The 21,908-nt window shown below is 42.5% G+C and overlaps 1 protein-coding gene across 1 annotated transcript in view; it reads left to right on the top strand.

Annotated features, from left to right (window-relative positions):
- plxna3 (plexin A3) overlaps positions 1-21,908 on the top strand; it is a 152,340-nt gene that overhangs the window by 100,480 nt on the left and 29,952 nt on the right. The window contains exons 8-13 of the mRNA XM_085780798.1: positions 2,323-2,423; positions 4,772-4,895; positions 5,852-6,008; positions 6,287-6,386; positions 8,488-8,602; positions 15,085-15,285. Coding sequence (XP_085636924.1) covers positions 2,323-2,423; positions 4,772-4,895; positions 5,852-6,008; positions 6,287-6,386; positions 8,488-8,602; positions 15,085-15,285 — 798 coding nt within the window. The remainder of the gene's footprint in view (positions 1-2,322; positions 2,424-4,771; positions 4,896-5,851; positions 6,009-6,286; positions 6,387-8,487; positions 8,603-15,084; positions 15,286-21,908) is intronic.

Below are 21,908 nucleotides of genomic sequence, written 5' to 3'. Positions count from 1 at the left end.
TTTTTTGGGGGGGGGACAATTTCGCATTTCGGGGCTTCAATACAAGACGGACATTACATACGAGCAGCATGGAGGTATTTGGATGTTTTTTGGTGTGTCTTTTTGTTACGAAGACAGTTGGTATCCATTTGCAACTGTTATATGGACATGCACTGCTACGCCGAGACCCCCTGTAACTCAGAGAAGCCACGGAGGACTCTGAAACTTCTCCCAGCCCTTAGTCCACATGAGGGGGAGTAAATGAGTGAAATTTCAATCTTGGGTGAACTATCGCTTTAAGTTTCAATGTGATAATGCTTAAATAAAATAAGTGAGAAGAAGCAATGACAGAAACCAGAATGTGAGACCTCCACAAAACTCACTGGGTTATTTTCAGACTGAAGTCAGTCTTCAGGACTCAGGTTAGAACATGAAGCACAGAACAGAACCAGTGAAGACACATAAGAGACGGGCTCCAACCAAACAACACAACATGCAGCGATGAGACCAGATCAAACCGGCGACTGTGATTTCAGACGTTTGAGAAAGTTTTTTGATAAGTTTCTCAACATGAGGCTTAAAAGAGCATCATCAATTCAAACATCACAGTGGTTTAAAAGAGGAAAAGACTTCATCAGTTCTTCTTCAGAAGTTAAAAGCTGCCGATGATTTAAGAATCAGGATCAGAGGAACTTGAGTGATCCCTGCTGGGAGCAGGTTTCTTTGTTCCAGTTACACAACACACTGTTCTCAACAGAGCAAGTAAATAAGTAACAACTGATTCTGTGACAGACAGAGACACACACACACACACACACACACACACACATACACACACACACACCTCCATGAGGCCTCGGGCTTCAGCAGAACCATTGGGCTGATTCCCATAAACAACACATGTGTTGCTGCTCTCAGGTGATGAACTCCACCTGCAGCTAAACAACAGTCTAGTTCCATGGAGCTGAGTCACTCTGCACTGGTTCTGTTTCATTTGTGCAACAACTGAAATAAAAAATAAAAAACATTCAATGATATTTCATATCAAACACTTTTGAAGCATGCATGATTCCCTCACTTTTTTATGTTTTACATTAAAATTATTATTATTATTAATATTATCATTACTATTGTTATAATAAGCCACATAACAAAGTGCCTCACGCAGGGCACCAAAAATGTGTTTATCTTTTAATTGCATCCTGCTGTCAGACTATTGTTCAGTTCCAGTAAAAAGAACAATAGAAAACAAAATGGAACTAATTTCTATATAAATTAACTAGCTAATTATTTTTATATCAATCCTTTAATCAGTGCAAAGTAAGAGAAAATGGCTAAGCTGAAGCAGAATCCTCATAGTTTAGAGGATTCTTCACATTTTTTGCCAAAAAACAAACAAACAAACAACCAAACAAAAAAACACACATGAATTATTTATTATCAAAACAAATGCAGATTATGAACAGATGATTAATCACTTTGCAGCTACTCAATTGAATTCCTACATGTGTTTATAGCAGCTAAAAGAGGCAAAAACCACATGAATCATCACCATCATCATCACCATCTGAGCTCATCCTGGGATGAAGATAGAAAGTGTGTTTCTCGTTGATTCTTTCCGTCCTATTTTCTTTTAGCAGGTAGATTTATTTGAGTCGGCACAATTGAAACGGAACGCGTCAGTGCAGTGAATAAAGTGTATGAATGTGGAGAGGAAGTCCAGAGTCAGCAGTTTCCTAAATGAAGTCTGGCAGAGACGACGAGATGCAACAGCACTGTGTCTTTAAAGAAAGAGCTGATAATGAGGTCAGAGAGGAGCCGGGACTCCCTGTGTGTGTGTGTGTGTGTGTGTGTGTGTGTGTGTGTGTGTGTGTGTGTGTGTGTGTGTGTCAGACAATGAATGTATTCATGTGTGAACGTCTGAATGAGACAGACAGACAGAGCGTCCACTGTGTTTACTGTCTCCCTGCTGCAGTGACACACACACACACACACACGCTGATTCACACAGTGGCTGTCTCCAAAATCAAGACAAATGTGTTACACACATGCCTAAGGCTGTGTTACTGTCTGTGGTAAACCACCTAACTACACACACACACACACACAAATGATATGGTCTGGAATATTAGGCCTCCAGTTTAAAATCCAGAATCCTTTATAAACTTATAAAAGAAGACAGTGATCGGTCTGAGCTCTTTCTTTTTCCTTCATCTTTATCCACATTAAAGTGAGCTGATGTCCTGTGTGTGGACAAAGAGACAAAAAGCTTCTTCATGTGGCAATGATACTGGAAACAGTATGAAAGTGTGTGTGTATTGAGCATGTCATTGTGTGTTTCAGGTGACCAGGCTCCCTGTGGAGAGCTGTGAGCAGTACAGCACCTGCTCAGACTGTCTGGGGTCTGGAGACCCTCACTGTGGGTGGTGCGTCCTCTTCAACAAGTAAGAAACCTTCACCTGCAGCTGTGTTCCACCTGACTACACACAGGCACAAACCTGATGAAGAATCCAGGGTGGCACTTTTGGAATTGAGACAATCGTCACATTGATGCATCACAACTGGCTCAATTCCCTAAGACAAACATGAGATAAAACAGTGCATTTTCTTTTCTTTTTTTTCTTTTTAACCAGATGTCTTTTAATATAATTCAACATAAATATCATTTCCACATCATTCTTAATTTATCAGGTCTAAATCAGTAGTAAGCAATGACCAAAAATGTATGGTAATACTCACTCATAGTTACACAGTAGACATACACTATATGTAAATAATAATGATGATAATAATAATAATAATAATAATAATAATAACAATAACAATAACAATAACAATAATAATAATAATGATAATATGAATAATAATAATAAAAAAATGTATTTATAACGCGCTTTTTCAAGTGCTCAAAGACGCTTAGATAAAAATATCAACACAATTAGAATACAGAAACAACCTAGAGTAATAACACAATTAAGATGCACAAACAATGTACTATAGAAGGTTCAAAAAGAGATATAGATATAAAATGAGATCGGATAAAAGAACAGAAAATTAATTTATATGCTGAAAAAATATGTAATACATCATAAGTTCATACATTTTGTCCAGTTTAACACTGTATGGATGATTGGTCTTGCAATGCAAGGTCAAACAGTAATGAACAAAATTACAATTTAAAGTCAGATCTTCTTTGTTTCCATGTGAACATCTGACAGGAAAAAAGAAAACAAAATGTCACCAGATTTACAGTTTCTCTAGCTAAAGTACAAATACTCTGTATGTTCTGAAAGAAAGTGGCATTGAAATCATGAGAATATTTTAGGGATCGTGAAACGGCAGCTGCTGCACTGCTCACAAAAATAAAAGCATCATCTGCACAGCATCATGCTGTGGGGGAGGGGGAGGGGGGAGAGGGGGGGGTAGCAGCAGCAGGAGGGACATGAAGACCGGTCAGACCTGAGACAAGGATGAAGGAGACGGAGACGGAGAGGAAGGTTTAGTTTTATCTGTTTAATGTTCAGTCTGCAGTAAAGTAAAGCAGAGGAGCCTAAATACTGTCTGAAGTGATGTGGGTAAACACACATCTACCATTCTGTGTGTGTGTGTGTGTGTGTGTGTGTGTGTGTGTTTTCCCATGAGGTGTCATTAATGTTTCTATAAATGGTTCATACACACACACTGTGCTGGCATTGCAGTCGTCAGGGCTCTTTGATGTTCAGGATCCAGGCAGGTGGAGGAACTTCCTCTCTGGATTAGCACCAACCAGCTTCCCCTTCAAAGTAAAAGCCCCTGTTGACATGCAGTGTGACAGCTGTTTCTTTCATTTTTCAAACAGAAACCCGACCGTCCTCCAGCGTCTCCATCACAATACACTGAATGTGTCTGGGTTGTGGACAGAGCAGATGTACAGATTTAGGAAACTGAAACAGTGTAAACTGTAACCACCTGGTGTTACCTGGCTCTAATATCCAACAATGAGCCGCATTCCAAATTGAAAGTCAACAAAACAATAAGTAAATGATAGAACACATGATTAAAGGTCCAGTGTATAAAATGGAAGGAAAACCATGATATCTATCCCTCAGACAAAAAAACTTGTTTACCACGACTAGGACGACTGGGAGTATTTCAGGAGAATGGAGTGATGAGATGAAGTGAAGATCTAACCATTTTACAATATGTCTGCTGTTTCCTCCTCCATCTTCTTTGTTGGTGGTGAAACTCTTGAAACGTGCTCTCTGGTTGGCTGGATTTTCCATATAAACATGGTGGCGCAAGATGGCAACACTCTCTAAAACAAGACCCTTGCTATATGTATATAAATAAGGCTACGAAAACCAAACAAAAATTTATTTTATAGTGATTATACACTTATACAAATATATTCATGGGTAGAATATTCAGATTTTGGCAATAAACCTTGACAATTATTACACACTGGACCTTTAAGCTAATTGAAAGATAAAAAGTGGCATAAAAGTCACAAACTTAAATAATTTGTAATTAAGTTAATCAGTTGACCAAATTGTAAGTTTAAGAACCAAAAATGAACAGAATAAATGAACTAATAAAAATGATTCATTAAAATCATAAAAGTAATTTCAAAATATGAAGCAAACAAGTGAAATCTCAGTGAATAAGGGAATAATCTGAAACAAAGTCCTGTGCACTGTAAAGAGGTGTGTGTGTGTGTGTGTGTGTGTGTGTGTGTGTGTGTGTGTGTGTGTGTGTGTGTGTGTGTGTTTGTGTGACAGTGTGTTGACCCTGTGATGACCTTTAATCCCTCCAGGTGTTCCACTCAGGAAGCATGTGACAAGTGGGAGGAGCCTCAACACTTCAACACCCGACTGGACCAGTGTGTGGACATCTCCGTTACCCCGAGCAACATGTCAGTCACCTCCCCGGCAACACAGGTATAACCACACACACACAAACACACACACAAGTGTGTTGATCAGGAAAGTCCATCGTGTTCTCCACATGTCTCCAACCTCATGGCCACAACATCACCGTTGACCGTTGCTTTTCTTCTTCATAGCACCAACCAGAGAGGTTCATGGGAGTTGTAGTATTTAGAATATAGAACTGACAGACACTCAGGCTGCGTTCATAACAACTTGGAGGTCGGAAATCCCAACTCGAAAATTTCCGACTTCCGACATTATTGCGTTTACGCTACAGGAACTCAGAAGAAAAAAAACACGGATACCTGAAGGAAGTTTGGTGTATTATTGTGGCTCATAGCTGAACATGAAAAATCAATGCAGCAGTAAATGATGTTTATTTTGGAGGAGAGGAGACGCTGCAGATGAGTGCACATAATGTTATAGCCTTGATAACAGTTAAACGTTATTTCCGTCACATACAAGGACCACAATTTCACACCATACAACAATCACAGCTTAACATAAACGTTTTTCATTTCATATCGGCTACTGCAATAATACACAAAAATATGCACTCAAACCTCAACAAATAACTTAAATGTCTAAATTCTAACCGTTTAAGACGAGGGCTGCCATGTTTTGATGTTGTCGTGATGTCAAGTCGGAAAGTCGGAGCTCTGATATGATACCCGAGTTTCCGACCTGTCATTTCCGAGTTCGACGCATTTTTTACAACTCGGAGCTCGTTTTTTTCCGACTTCCGAGTCGTCTTGAACGCAGCATCAGTTCTTCCATACGTTCCTCTGATGACATCGGCCGCTGCATCACACGAGATGTTTGTCATCATTTGGTTCAGGCAACAAGCAGCGATGCATTGTGGGTTCACAATGCATCGCTGCAGCACCGCGTCAGACAAATAAATCAGAGCTGAAGAGTCAGAGTTTAACACAGAGCGATGATGTCATCTCTCTCCCCTCCATCAGCTGACCATCAGGGTGCAGAACGTCCCCGCCCTGTCTGGGGGCGTGTCCTGTGTGTTTGAGGACATGAGTGAAAGCTCCGGGGAGGTGGTGGCTAAAGGCCAGGTGATGTGTCTGTCACCGTCACTCAGAGACCTGCCGGCACACACACACTCCTACGGTGAGACACACACACACACACTTTGTCTTGGCCCTGTGTATTCCTGCTTGTACAGAAGAGGATTAGGGCCGCTGTGGAAAGAAAGTGAGTTCTAACTATAACTCAGAATCCTGACTTTAATCTCAGAATCCTCAGAATCTTTTTGAACTTCAGAGACAGCCTAGGATATTTCTGAGTTTAAAGTCAGAATTCTGAGAAAAAAGTCAGAATTCCACAGCCCTAATCCTCTTCCATATACTTGAACAACTAAGTATTTTAATATTCATTATTGATTTCAGGAGAGAAGCGAGTGGTGCAGCTCAGTCTTCGCTCCACAGAGACCGGACATCAGTTCATCACCACCAGCTTCATCTACTACAACTGCTCTGTGCTCAACTCGTAAGTCTGCAGCCTCATCACCTCCTCCACTGTGTCCTTGTCTCCTCCTCTCTTCCCCTGTTATGTGTCCTTGTCTCCTCTCTCCTGTCCTTCCCTGTGTCATTATATTCTCTCCTCCCTTGTTTCCCCTCCTCCCTTCTCTTTGTCCCCCGCCCTTGGAAGCAGATTCAGGGGTAACACAATCCTCTCCCTGGTTGCTGTGGTAACAGCAGCTTCGAGTCTTGTATACAAAAAAACCACAGAAACACTTCCTGTCTCTTCACTCAGAGTGTGTATCACACAGACACACACCTTGTTAAAACCTCCCAATCTGACATTAGAACCAGTTTCACACTCTTCACTTGTGGGAGTGTGACCGTGTGATTCTTTAATTCCTCTCTCACCTCCATCTCTTCACTTTGTCCCATTAATAATGAAGTCATTAAATTAAAGTGACGGGGTCCAGATAAGCCGCAGCTTGTGGTTGGATGGATTAACAGTTAAAACAGGTTCATTCTTCCTGGAGCTGAAACAATCCAATCATTTAAAAAGAACAACAGGAAGAATAAAGTATTGCAGAAATAATTGAATAATCATTTCAGACATGCTTAAGGAAATAGCAACCAGAAATGATGATAAATGTAGCCAATGATTCTTATAGCTTGTAATGCTGTTTTTTGTTTTTATGTTTTTATTATGCTTGTCTTGTTTACATTATGGTAAGACTACAGTTTGCTCAGTGACTGACAGATAAGTCAACTTTAAGTTTTGGTTGGAATAAATAGAAAGAAAGAAAGAAAGAAAGAAAGAAAGAAAGAAAGAAAGAAAGAAAGAAAGAAAGAAAGAAAGAAAGAAAGAAAGAAAGAATATTCCAGTTGTATCATGTTCAACAGTGAACTGTAGAAACAAGGGAATGATTCTGGTCTTTCACTGCTGCTCAGGTCTGTTTGAAGGGAACTGGGCTCAGTACTGTGTCAGGAGGGGGGGTGGAGCAGAGACCGGGTCTTAATGGTTCAGTCCTGGTCTCCAGGCTGGAACACAATGGACGGTCCAGGCCTCGGTGAACTTGTTTTGTTGATGCAGCCAAGAACTAAACCGGGTTCATCCTCACCTGCTGAGGTCCCTGACAGATCAGAGATCAGCTGGATGTGGACCAGTCAACTAACCACAATGGGCTAAAATCCCCAAATCCCCAACACAGACTGCACCCAGGACGTCTGTCATCAAGTCTCAGTCGCATGTTCCACATTGTGTGTGGAGAAGCCAAAGACGGTGTGATCTGTGTTATTTAGATGAAGGAGACACAGTCCTCTGTTCAAATGATGATCCAATGAGAGGTTTGACTCTCCATGATATGACTCAGTGTCCAGACCACTGAGACCTGGAGAGGCTGTTTGTGGTGGACTCTCCAAAGAGTTGGAAAAGAGGGAGAGATGGAAGATCATCAGCTTTTCTTCACAGACTCACATGTTATCCATCTATCGAGCCTTGATTTATGTAGTAATGGAGTATTTTTATATTGCAGTATAGAGAAGAGAAATAAATAGAAAAATAAAAGTTTTATTAAATACAAGCATAAACTGTAAAAAACATGGACGTAGCATCCGTGACGTCACCCATTGGTTTTGTGGAGTCGTTTTTGTGACTCAAATATGGATTGGCCGGCCGAGAACCTGCCCACTGGCCTCGAAGCAGCTGTCCACAGACCGCTCCGGACCTGTCACTCAACGTTTCCGCGCCCTAATTGGCCAGAATTTTAAACCTAATAACAGTAAAACGGTAGAGTTAAAAAAAAATTCACCCCCCTCAGAGTGTGTGCGGGGGTAGAAACTATCGATTGAGACCAAAAAGCTTTCTGACACCAGGCTTTGATCATGTTTGTTGAGGATGTAAAGTCGGTGATTTTAACATGGGGGTCTATGGAGAATGCTCCCTTCTCACACCAGCCCCCAGAGGAAGCCGAGGGGATTGCAGTTTTTTGAACGCGGAAGTGAGCTTCACTTCTCAGACCAACAAAAACTGCCCTCTTGAATACAATCTGCTTTAAACCAAAAAAAGTTGTGTTTTATGAAATGATGAAAACACTATAATTAAGGTTCCTCCCTCCCTCTCTCTCTCTCAGGTGTACTTCCTGTGTCAGCAGTGTGTTTCCCTGTCACTGGTGTAAATATCGTCATGTTTGCACCAACAACCTGCAGGACTGCTCCTTCCAGGAGGGACGAGTCAGCAACATGGAGGTACACACACACACACACACACACACACACACACTGCTCTGGGGTCAGATCTGACATCAAGTTTTAGAAAACAGCCATGTGTCAGATGAGGTGCTGCATTATTTATTTACATCAGATATTATGATTAAGACCGAATCTCTCCAGGATCCGGCAAAACTGGCAAAACAGGCTTTATGTTTTTGACGTTCGGAAAAAGGTGGATAGACTGAATGTGTAGATGTATGGAAGAGGATTAGGACCGCTGTGGGGAAAAAAGGGAGTTCTGACTTAAATCTCAGAATTCTGAGAACCCCCACACACCGCCCCGACGCGAGCCGACGTCCGACGGCCTTTTGTCCGACGACTATGTCGCCTCTCGTCGGACACGGTCGGCAGAAAGCAGTCGACTGCTGCCGACTACACAGCAGCCTGTACGCTCTGCGCTTGCGCGAGATGTAAAGTCTCCCTAATAACGGGCGGCGCTAGTCTCGTGCCAGTAATCCCAAACATGAAAACAGGAAATGACAATCTAATCCTCTTCCATAGATGCACGTGAACATGGTCTAATTTAGTTTTTCATCACTTGTTTTTGAACGTCAGCGGAGTCGACCTCTCAGCACAGCTGCTGTCATCGGTGTCTTCACCTTCACGTTCCTGAGGACACAGTGATACTAACATCACCATGCAGTGATGACAGCTGATTAACAGTGTTTTTATTTGCGAGTCAGAGCAACTTCGTGCTGAATTCATCACAGCACAACCGTAATCACAACACGGCCTCCTCTCCTTCTTTTTCTCTCCCATTAATCATAAATGACAAGATGAGCTGAGACCAGTTCACTCACAGATAAAACACAGTCAGTTCATTTGAAGAGAACGGTAAATGAACTGCACTGATTTACATTTACATTTTTCACGACCGAACACACACATATTCCACACATGATACATTCTGGCTTCAGTTTCTTGCCCGGGGACATGTGAACATGTGGACTGGAGGAGCGGGATCAGACCAGCAACCCTCTGATTACCCTCTGGTTAATGGACAACCTGCGCTACCTCCAGAGCCAGCTGTTACTCAATACAGACATTTATTCAGATTCAGGAAAAAACTAGAGAGGAGAGCAGAGGAGGAAGTGGGCGTGGCCCAGTGGGCGTGGCCATGACAATTGGCCAATCATCTCTGAATGAAGCTGTAAGGAAAATGAACAGGAAACTGAAAACTACAGTGATTCATTTATTTAACATTTGTTTTATTTTTAATATTTTAAATCCCTTCCATGTTTCTGAGCTGCAGTGTGTCTTGCCCTCTCTTTCATCACATGGTTCAGCAAACAACCCTTTAGCCTCAGGTCAACACACACACACACACACACACACACCTCAGTGATGCATTCATGCTATCATCAGACATTTAAAGAGACATGAGGAGTTTTGGAAAGCAAAGTGTTTTCATACTACATTTCCCATGAGCCTCCACACGCATGGTAAAATTCTTGGACCGGTGCAAGACGGACGTCTTTCCAAGAATGTTTTCATTCATCAAGAATTAAAGGTACATTGTGTGAGAATTACTCCCATCTAGCGGTGCAGTTGTAGATTGCAAGCAACTCAGTCCAGGGGTGTCTCTAGGATTTTGACACATCCGGGGCTTAGCCCGGAAGAGTGACACATGCAATATATGCGCGCGCAGAGCACGCGCCGAAATTTTTAGGCATAGAGACATTCTCCATCATTGGTGAAAAAGGTGAAAACGATGCAATCCACAGATCATCAAATGAATGACCCATTTTGAATTTAGTTCTATGTACTGACATTAGCTAGCTACGTAACTACACATTGTGTTTCCATTTAACACATTAGCAGCTACAGTAAAAGAGGCAGGCTGTGCGGGATCCCTGTCTGCTAACTAGCTGCTATCATGCATGAAAAAGAAAATAAACAAGATGGTTCGATGTTATAGCACATTAACTTAAGCAACTTTCCCCTCTAGAAGAAGCCCAAACTTAGTTATTTCTAGGTACACAATTCTCACACCCTACAATTGCATTTACAGATGCCAATAATTACAGATTGCTTTTTTTCTCATGTAATATCAACCAGAGCAATATCAACTAGCTGCTAGCTAGCTAACGTTAGCTACTGTACTACCCTCTTGTAGTTCCAGCTGCAACACTCTTTTCGAAATTCTACATTTTTACATAATTTCTATTCCCATTACCTTTTTGATTGCTGACCACCTTTGGGGGAAAACATGGAAATCTTTTTTGTGGCATCTTGATACACTTTAGCTGCTACTAGCTACCAAAAGACAGCTGCAGCTTGCTGTTGTCAAACCTGCCTGCTGTCAGGTATTTGTTGTCAAGTTAAATGCGCCGCTGTTTTGGGTGAATGACGTCAAGTGCGACCTGGAGGTGTTAACCACTTGTGTGCCAAAGCCAAAGTAGTGGCTTTTTAAAAATATAATTAATTGTTACTCAAACCTGTCCAAAAACACTGTTTTATCGAAGCATCAACATAAGATAACCGTAGTTTGAGGATGTGATCTTAAAAAAAAAAATTAAAAAAAATTTTTATTTATTTTTTTTTTTTTTTTGAAAATTAATATTCGGGGCTAATTAAAAAACATCCGGGGCTTTAGCCCCGAATGTTTTAGCCTAGGGACGCCACTGACTCAGTCGTATTTTTCATGCTGCATTCACGTGAAATCGGTTAGATGGCAGACGGACAACAGCCGCTGCAGGTAACGGCTTAAACAAGCCTCTATGTAAACAAGTGGTCCGTCAGCACGAGGCAAAACAATACATGTGACAATATGTTGTCATGGCGATGTCGTAATGTTTACCTGACCCACGTTTTACCGGCTTTCTCTGGACTTCTGTGACTAAAATGACACCTGGTTTGTTACCGACGGCCGTTTTTCCGACTGCCCCTGAATGCAGCATTCACGTGCAGTCCTCACAGTCCTCACTGCGTTACCGCGGTGACTTTTCACAGACGCCACCTCCACCTGAGCCGACAGCTCCGGTGTCTCCGCTGAGTTTCCGTGGTTTCCTACCGTCACGCTGCCACTGAACGTAAAAACATGGAGACACCACATGGCAGCAGCACCGAGCTTACCCGCTCCATGGAGATATGAATGATATGAACGGCTCATTCAGAGCTGAAAGGAACACTTCACTTTTGAACGAAATAATTGATTTTCGTCAATAGATAACAGGAGAACTTACACAATGTCCCTTTAAAGTCAGAGGTTAGAAGACGATCAGAAACCGTCGTAGTTCCGACCATAAACAGCGATTAGGCAGCGTTATTCTCATGACTCGCCGGGCAGCGTCCGCGAAACCGAAAGTAAGGAAATGCTGGTTGGCTCGCCCAGCATTTCCACCAATTAAAATAACAAAATAACGATAGAGACAAAAAAAATGGAGCCATTAACAAGTGTGGGTAGCGTAGATTCATCCACATTAATATGAGACTCTTTTATAACCAAATAGAAACTCCTCATTTTTTTGTTTGTTTTTATTTGCACAAGTAAGGAATCAATTGATCATCAGACATGATCATTAGACACCAAAATGATTGATCTACTATTGGAGTTGATTTGAACAGATTTAGTTAAAGGTGCGTGTGTGTGTGTGTGTGTGAGAGAGAGTGGGTACAGTTGGTGTGTAACTGAAGCCACAGTGTTGCACCAGGTCAGTGACTAACGAGCCGAGCTGCTCCCAGTCGGCTCGTTATCTCGTTAGCGGAGACGGCGACGAGCAGGGATCCAGTTGTTTGGGCGTCTCGTTGATGCGATTGGTGCTCAGTGCATTACAGGGTGACAATAACAAGCTCCGATTGGCTAATTGGTTAATGGAAGATGAATAGCCACTTAATTGACATGAAAGCGTCCAATCACAGCAATTAATGTTAATTAGGAGGCATTTAGAGTGAGAGAAGGAGGAGAGATGAGAGTGTGAAAGGAGGCAGAGGAGGGAGGGGAAGAGAGTGACACATTTTATTGGTTTCACTCTAACCCTTTTTAGACAGGTGAAAGTCTCTTTCAGATTAAAAGTCTTCTTTTTTTCACACCCTGGAAACAGAGAGAGAGAGAGAGTTAAAGACGGAGAAGGACATAGAGAAAGAAGCTGCATCGACTATCAGTTCATCTGTAGCTGAAAATAAAAAGAATCTGTCAGCACAAAGAACAAGAGACAGAGCAGCAGCCACAGCTATGCACAGACACTGGACTGTCCCACTGTTGTTACAAGCAGTGAACTAACCACCAACATACTGTGTGTATCATATCAATCCTGAACACCAAACCAGAGCTCCCCATCTGAACCACACCGAGCATCACTGAGTAAAAGTGGCGGTGTGTCCCTTTAAATAAGATGACAGTCAAGTGAACCTCCAGTCGTTACGGTGACAGCCAGTCATGTTTCCCAGCTCATCGTCTCTTCCTCCCCCGAGACGTTTCACACTCCGTCTTCCTCGGTTTTTTCCCAGTCGTCAGTTTGATGTAAAATCGTGTGTCGTGTTTCTGTCGCCGCGGCGTCGCACTCACCTGTGACACACTCCGTCACAGCCCAGAGTGTTTGGAGAAATGTCGAGTGTTTGCCCAGAGACTCGGAGCTACGGTTGGCCTTTATCCCAAACACACACACACACACACATACACACACACACCCAGGCTCCACAGTCGCTGCTGGCGTCCGCTGTGCTCGGTCCACTTCCTGTGGCGCTAATGGTCTTCCTGTCAGTCACAAGGCAATTAATTACTGTGGTTACGCTCGTTAATAAAGGTTTCACTCCAGTGACAGACCCAATGACAGAAAGTGTGTGTGTGTGCCTGTGTGTGTGTGTGTGTGTGTGTGTGTGTGTTTTTCCAGCAGCCCCAGGAAGTTCCAAAGCTTGGATCTGTCGCCAGCTGTTCATTACTGAACACACACACACACACACACACACACACACACACACACACACACACACACACACACACACACACACACACACACACGGCGACAAAGGCAGATAGCTTATCACAGTCTGTCGTCACTGACTGAGAACAGAAGCACAGTAAGAGAGTGTGTGTGTGTGTGTGTGTGTGTGTGTGTGTGTGTGTGTGTGTGTGTCTGTGTGTGTGTGTCTGTGTGTGTGTGTCTGTGTGTGTGTGTCTGTGTGTGTGTGTGTTTGTTACAGTGTACAGTGAGACACACAGAGTCTTAGTATGTTTCTCAAACTGATCATCTCTAATCATTTCATTTATTTATTTAGGGGAGACACTACAGGCAAAAACACTGTTTTTTCATGCACAGATTTTGGGCTATTTTTCTTCCTTAACATGTCTTCTTTCAGAAAAGTCAAACAAAATGGTAGAACATCCACATTAAGGAGGTTATTTCACTTCATTTTGTCTATTTTATCAGTAGATTTCTCCTAAATTCACCTAAAGTTAACAGCTACTGTGACACACTGTGCTGTGCCTGTTGTCTGACCCATGACCCCGTCATGTCAGGTGTCATTGTAAAGCTCTCTCTCTCCTGAACAATGATGTAGGCTCCAAAAATCGTCATCTCCTCCATATCTGCAATCAATTGTAAAAGTACGATTCACATTAACAATCTATGGAATTTTACAGTACAAGTCTTTAAAGGCTGTTTTCTCAAAATGAGTTTTTCCTCAGACTCTGGGTGCAAAATCTCCACTTCAGCAGCACTTACAGACACCAAACCTTCCACTTTTATTCTGAAGGTTTTTATGGAGGGGATTGTTGATATATCATTCACAGCCTGATTTATACAACATTCATAGTCACAGTTTCTGATGTGTGGCGATAACTTATTCCAGGAATCTGTTCCTCTTACAGAAACAACCATTAACCTTCCTCTTGTCAGCTTTCTGCTACTGTACCATCTCTTGTGTTAGGGTCAGTTTTAAATCAGCTGTAAAACGCACTAAAAACTTTTTTTTTCATCCAATTTGTTTCTCATCTCTTGGTTACATCGTTAGGCTTCTCTATCCATGAAAAGGTTGGTTTTGCACTTATGATTTCAGTTTTAACTCTTATTATTATTATAACCGGGTCAAAATTGAGCCAAACAACACAAATGTCATAATTCTAACCAGCGCATTTTAGAATTTTGTGAATTCTTTTGTTTGTTTTATTTTGCTAAAATAGAGCATTTAAAACTTTAAAAATGAGACAAACATCCATGAAGATCTGATAGCTGTCTAGGTCAAGAATATTATACTTTTTTAAAAAACATTATAATAATGAAAATGAGGTGATCATAATCAGTATTTCTGTTAATTTAAATAGTGTTGTTTTTTTAAATCCATCATCATCATCATCATCTTCAGTTTGTTCCTGGTTGGTCATAACACAAACACGGTTCCTAGAACCGTTTGGTCCAAAAGGACAGTGACAACATTTAAAGGAAAAAGACAGACACACCTTCCTCTACCTCGTGTTGAGTGTGTTGAGTGTGTAGTAACCCCCCCCCCCCTCTCTGCAGGGCTGTCCTCAGATCCTCCCCACCTCTGACATCCTGGTCCCGGCTGGGATGGTTCGTCCAATCACGTTGCGAGCCCGTAACCTCCCCCAGCCTCAGTCGGGTCAGAAGAACTACGAGTGTGTGTTCAACATCCAGGGCAAAGTCCAGCGCATCCCGGCCGTGCGCTTCAACTCCTCCTGCATCCAGTGCCAGAACACCTCGGTGAGACTACACTACCCAGCATGCACTGCTGCTCCCATCACACACACTCACACTCACACACACACACACACTCACACTCAGATGAGACTAGTGAAGGTCACTCCCTCTGCTCTGAGACTGGAAGCATCAGCAAACACACACACACACACACACACACACACACACACTGTTCCTACCTTCTATTGAAATATGGATGACATCATCATCGGTCTGGCTGCACCTCTCCACCTCTCCACCCCAGTTGCCATGGTGATGTCAGGATGACAAGTCATTAGTTGGCATGACCCCCCCTGACCCAATGCATGTGAGTCTGGCCCCCAGAGGTCAGAGTGACCTCCAGAGGTCAGAGGTCAGAGTGAAGGTGGACAGCTGATATTGATGCGTTTGACTGGGATTCAATTATCAGAAATGCACACACACACACACACACACACACACACACACACACACACACCAACTGTTGTCTGCCCGCTTGCACTCATTTCCCGTCCTTCATCTGTCTTCCTGTCTATGCCCCCCCCCCACACACACACACACTGACATACCGCTACTAAATGCAGTCAGCAGCGAGCAACACACACACACTTACATGTAGCCTACACACAGATGGCCAGTGTGTGTCTGTCTGTATTTAATTAAGTTGCTAATCCCAAAGGAAATTGGCCATTTAGTACAACAACACACACACACACACACACACACACACACACACACACACACACACAGAGTATTCCTGCTGTGTTAACATTCTGCACACACATTGTTGTCCATTGAGTTTTCAAAATAAAAGCACAGTGTCGGTTTGTCCGGAGCTGGATTTACACTTTAACATGGTTTAGATGGAATGTAGAGGATTCAGTGGCGCTCAGCAGGTCTGAGGCTGGAGGATCAGGATCAGGATCAGGATCAGGTCTGAGAGGGTTTCAGCAAATCCTTTTCAGTCCACTTATTGTATCTTTATAGGTTTAGGTTTGAAACATGATGACTAGGAGTGGGAATCACCAGAGGCCTGTGTTTCAATACGACATTTTTGAAATATTAAAAATATAACAATATTTTGGAACTTATTGCGATTTCTTTGCTTTTTTCAATTGCAAATGATGTCTCCAAATGAAAACTTATTTTTTTCTGTTCTTTTTTTTCTTAAGTATATTTTTGGGGCTTTTTATTGCCTTTAATCGATGGCACAGTGGAGAGAAGGAAAGGGCTGGAAACGAAAGGGCTGCCCGATGCGGGATTTGAACTGGGGCCGCCTGCAGTGAGGACTGTAGCCTCAACATGGAAAACTTAGTTTTTTCTATATAAACTTCTTAGTCTGTTCAGATCGATAGGCTATTTATTTATTTATTTGTTTGTTTATTTGAATGGGACAATGCACATTAATGGACATAACATGTAAATATACCGGATTATAGCAAAATGCTAATTTCCCTACGTAGTTCCAATAACATAAAAACAGTCTGTTCAGATAGGCTACTTTCCATCTGCATATCAATACAATATTGCCATGCAAAATATGGCGATACTACGATGTATTGATTTTTTCCCCCACTGGCCTGATCTGCTGTAACACCATTAATAAACTGAGGCTGAACACTGCTGGTCTGGGGGAGGTAGTTAGCTTAGTTTAGCTTAGCTTAGTTTATCTTAGCATAAAGACTGGAGGCAGGGAGAGCTGGTTTGTTGTTTTCAGCTGTGTTGCTGTGGTGTGAATGTCAGCCCTTGTGGCCTCGGCCTGATTGATGATGGTGTGATGAAGTTCATGTGTGGAAGCAGAGAGCTGAAAGATGAAAGCTGGATGTGAACAGACAGAGGGTGGTAAATGACCTCATGTCTTCTCTCTCTCCCTCCTCTCTTCATTCCCCTCCACCTCTTATCCCGCCATCTTTCCTTCCATTCAGTCTTAGGGCGTGTTACTCTTCTTCCTCCCTCCCTTTCTCTTTCTCTTCTTCCTCCTGCTTCCTTTATATTTTTCCTCATCTTCTTTCCTGTTTTCCAAACTCATGTGCAGAACTGATCCCATGTGACACAATAATATAAGAGCTAAGAGCCTGTAAAGCATCAATAGACAACCCCCACCCCAAAGGAGACTATAGTTGACTTGACCACTGCTCCATGTAGACAGGTCTCTGAGGACTGGACATTACCTTTTACTATTGTTTTGTTGTTGTGCTCATTATTTTACAAAGAGACCCTGTCTGTTTCCACGATGCTCGTGGCTGATCGATAACTCTGATTCAATCCAGTATTGACAGGGTTTGCTCTTCACAGTGCAGCCAGGCCTGAGTTTTACATTAGTGTCATTTATTAGCGTGGTTTATGAGCAGTGAGCCTGAGCTGTGAACCCGAGCAGCAGCAAACATCAGTGTTTGTCCGACGACAGCGACGCTTGATGAGGCCTCTGTGTGTGTTTTCCTCCTGTTGTCGGACACACACACAGTCGTTTTTCACCACCTGCGCAGCCTTGTTTGTGTGCAGCCTTGTTTGGGAGTTGTCACTGCTGTTAGCCACTGCTCCTCGCCCGAGTCTGCGTGGTGTTAATTAAACAAGTAGGCTACACCACACCGGGATGTGAGTCGCATAGAAATTCACATCAGAGTGGTGAAAATGTCCACTTAGTCTGAGCTGGTGTAACACTGATGAAACAACACACGCCTCTGCCAGGAAACACCTGGCTGCAGGTGTTAGAGCGTCATGGCAACAGAACCTGGTGGACATGAAGGGAACTGCAGCCGCTCACATGTCAGCTCCCACTGGAAGTGACTGCATAGATATATATACTGACTAGATGCTGCATTCCCAGGCAACTCTATTGAGTGGAATACGTCAACGCGGCCACCATCTTGGTACGGGCCCGGGAAAGCCGTGTCTACTTACTGCACTCAGGGCCGTTGTATAGGGGAGAAAGGTGATGATAATTCTAGGGGCCCAGCGCCCATGGGGCCCATAAAAAACCCCAGTAGTCTAATCTTTGTATGACTGATTTATTCTGCATAAGACCCTGACTGATACTCATAGTACATTGTAAAAACTCAACATCTTTCCAAGAATATTTGTCTTATTTCTTGTCCAAATGTCTCATTTCTAGTCAAAGCTAATCTCTTTCCACTTAAAATAAGACTCATAACCTAAATATTAACTTTTTTTTTTTCGATCATTTTCACTTGTTTCAAACAAATTTTCACTTGAAATAAGCAGAAAAATCTGCCAGTGAAAGCATGTTTTTTGTGCTTGTAATAAGGAAGAAAAACTTGCTCCACTATCAGATTTTTTCTACTTATTCCAAGTGAAAATATGCTTGAAAGGAGTAAAAAGTGTCTAAAAACAAGCTACTTTTAATATGATGTGTCTTATTTTAAGTATAATGAGATTTGTTTTGACTAGGAATTACATTTTGACTAGAAATAAGACAAATATTCTTGCTAAGATACTTGAGTTTTTGTAGTGTAATGCTGCATTAGCATCAAAACAAAGTAGGCTAAATGATACATGATAATACATACTACGTAGTCTAAGAAAAAAAAAAACTGGAAAAGTTAGGGGGAGGGGCCCACTTTAGTATTCTTTAAGGGGGCCCAGAATTCCTAGCAACAGCCCTGACTGCACTAGTCAACAGAGGCAGACGTCTGTCAACCATTAAAATCGCCATAACTCACCGATTATTCAACCGATTTTCAAGCCGTTTGGCTCATTATAAATGTCAGACATATATTTATGATACAACAACAAAAATGTTTTTTTTAATGTATTAAACATACACTTAGATACTCAGACACACACCCACATGCATAAATACACTGAAATTTGTTCTACAAGGGTCTGACCGGGTCTGACTGCTTGTCAGACGTATATTATGTCTATGGTCAGAAAACCTCAGACCAAGATGGCGGCGCTATTGACGTACACTGAGAAGCAGAACGCGGCATCTAGTCAGTATATATCTATGAAGTGACTGAAGGAAGAAAATTCGGACACACAAACACACTCGCACGCCCCTGCTGCTGTTGCCAGGCACCTCTGACTCCATAGCGACAGGCCTAGCGACAGGGCAGGGGTTACCATAGGGATGACGGATCCACACACACTCTCCGACAGTGTCCACCCGCGTTGTGACATTAAGACCCAGCAGGAGGGTGAGAGAGGGTGAAAGAGAGAGAGAGACTGTTGAAATAAATAGACAGGAAGGGGAAAAAGAAATATGGACGAGTAAAAACAACACAGAGGAGCAGGGATTAAGATCGACGTGAGTTTATTGTCCCGGCGGGAGAAATATTTCCCAGTGAATTACACAGAATAACAAACCAAGTAACACATAACATAGATCACACAGTCACCTCACAGCCACACACACACACACAGCCACACACACAGGGGGGGAAACTTGATGAAGACAGAGAGCGAGGCAGGTTTCTGCTGCTCACAGCTACACACACATGAAACTCTGGAGAGTCCCAACTCAACAGTGTGTTTGCACAAATCACAGAAACAGTGTGAACCTGGTTGTGTTATATATTGTGTCACCTCCCACTCTGAGACAGGAGAGACACTCTTTAACATCTGCTTGTGTATCGATCATACACTGTAAAAAAAAAAAAAAAAAGCTGCTGCACTGTTGCCGGTCACCCACCTGTCACTCAAAGTGGCCACGCCTTCTGTTATACATAACTAAGCCTACTAAATAATAGGCTAACTAAATAAAATTTCAGTTATATACTGATGAATTGTCATAAAGGAGGAAATTAGCTCAAGAGACCAAAAATGCTTTAAATTTAACCTGAGAGTGTGTGAGGGCTGAGTCATCCCCCTTGTCCACTGAGCTGGTTCCAGTGCTAGTTCGGAGCCAGAGCCTGATTAAGCACCAATTCTTTGCTTTTCGACCACTTTAGCACCAGCTCCTGGTTCTCAAAACTGGTTCCAGACAGGCATCAACTGCTTGCTGGGCTGGAGCCAAGAACCAATGACATCAGGGGCTGGGGGCAGGGTTACCTGACCAACAGGACCACAGCAAAGATAGGCTACACATAAGTTGTGTTTCCACTGAAGGAACTTCGGGGTAATTTTACGGGGCGAAGGCCATTGGTGCATGTCTCCACTGCAGGAATCACCCCTGAAGGGTCATCTACAGGTACTGCCTCGGGGTAGGTACTCAGATTGGCCCCCAAAAATGGAATAAGAGAATAGGTCAGTAAAACACATATGATAGTAGTAGTAAGGCAAGGCAAGGCAAGGCGATTTTATTTGTATAGCCTGTTTTTACGAACAGTTTGTCTCCATGGAAAACCCTTTTAAGTAGTAAAAGAGGTATGATAAGTGGACAGAGAACTACGCAATCACATGGTTAAGCAACCATTAAAACAACTTTTTTAAAAACCAGTATTATTGGAAAGCATCTATACTGCTGGAAAAACAACAGTAAAAAAAAGAGCAGTGAAGAAAAGGTCGCACAACGATCGCACGATGATCGAAACTGTTGCATGTTGCCTCAAGAGTCCTTAAGGGTCCTGGTCTGCAGTGGAGACACGGAGGCTGAGAGGGCCAAGTGAGAGGACGGTTCCTGTAAAGTTCCTATACCCCCATATCTTTACCAGGAACTCCTGCAGTGGAAACGCACCTATAGATGTTTTTTAATATCTTCTTACGTTTGTCTAACTGATACTGCAACTGCACTTTGTGCTGCATCAGTGTTGGATTCATTTATTCTATCTTTAAAGTGTCAACATGGTGATTAGTCCTCATCACAATAAGAAACACAGTCTGATGTGAAGTCAGCCATCCATCTCTTCCCAATCATAACTCAACCTTAAAGGGATAGTTCAACATTTTGGCAAACTGGCCCATTGCCATAATCCCTATAGTCATAGCAGTAGGTTCGTTACCTTTAATTGTCGGTGCAAGCTGTTTTTAGAACAGCGGAGCAGAGCCGCAAGCTGCTCAGAGCTACGCTACGGAGGCTCATGGGATTTCTTGGTTTCCCTCATCAAACTCATCAAATACACAATCCAACAACTCCACAACGCTCTGGTGGACAAGTTGTGACCTGCACATTCACCACGCTATGAGATAATAACGGAACGTTACGAGACAGAGCCGTTTTAGAGGTAAATTCATGCAAAACTGCTGATGCACGTTGCCTTCAGGGACAGTTTTTCAGCAAGCAGTCTCTGTATTTACCTCTAAAACAACTCTGTCTGATAACGTTGTGTTATTATCTCATAGCGTGGTGAATGTGCAGGTCACAACTTGTCCACCAGAGCGTTTGGGAGTTGTTGGATTGTGTATTTAATGAGTTTGATGAGGGAAACCAAGAAATCCCATTAGCCTCCGTAGCATAGCTCTGAGCAGCTCGCAGCTCTGCTCCGCTGTTCTAAAAATAGTTCACACTGACAATTAAAGGTAACAAACCTACTGCTAAAACTATAGGGATTATGGGAATGGGCTATTTTGCCAAAATGTTGAACTATCCCTTTAACCTAATCATACCGTAATCCTAATCTACTCTTAACCCAAGTATAACCTGATCCTAACCTGGCCATAGCTCATCATAACCTGACTACTCTAACCAGACCTGAACCCCAGAGATCACCTGAGGACATTTTCATTCTGCTCTGACTCTGGAGGAGGAG

Source organism: Trachurus japonicus, chromosome 7 (genome assembly GCF_045865225.1).
Source record: "Trachurus japonicus isolate A0001 chromosome 7, Traja_1.0".
Lineage (NCBI taxonomy): Eukaryota > Metazoa > Chordata > Actinopteri > Carangiformes > Carangidae > Trachurus > Trachurus japonicus.
This window is presented reverse-complemented; position numbering and strand designations above follow the sequence as displayed.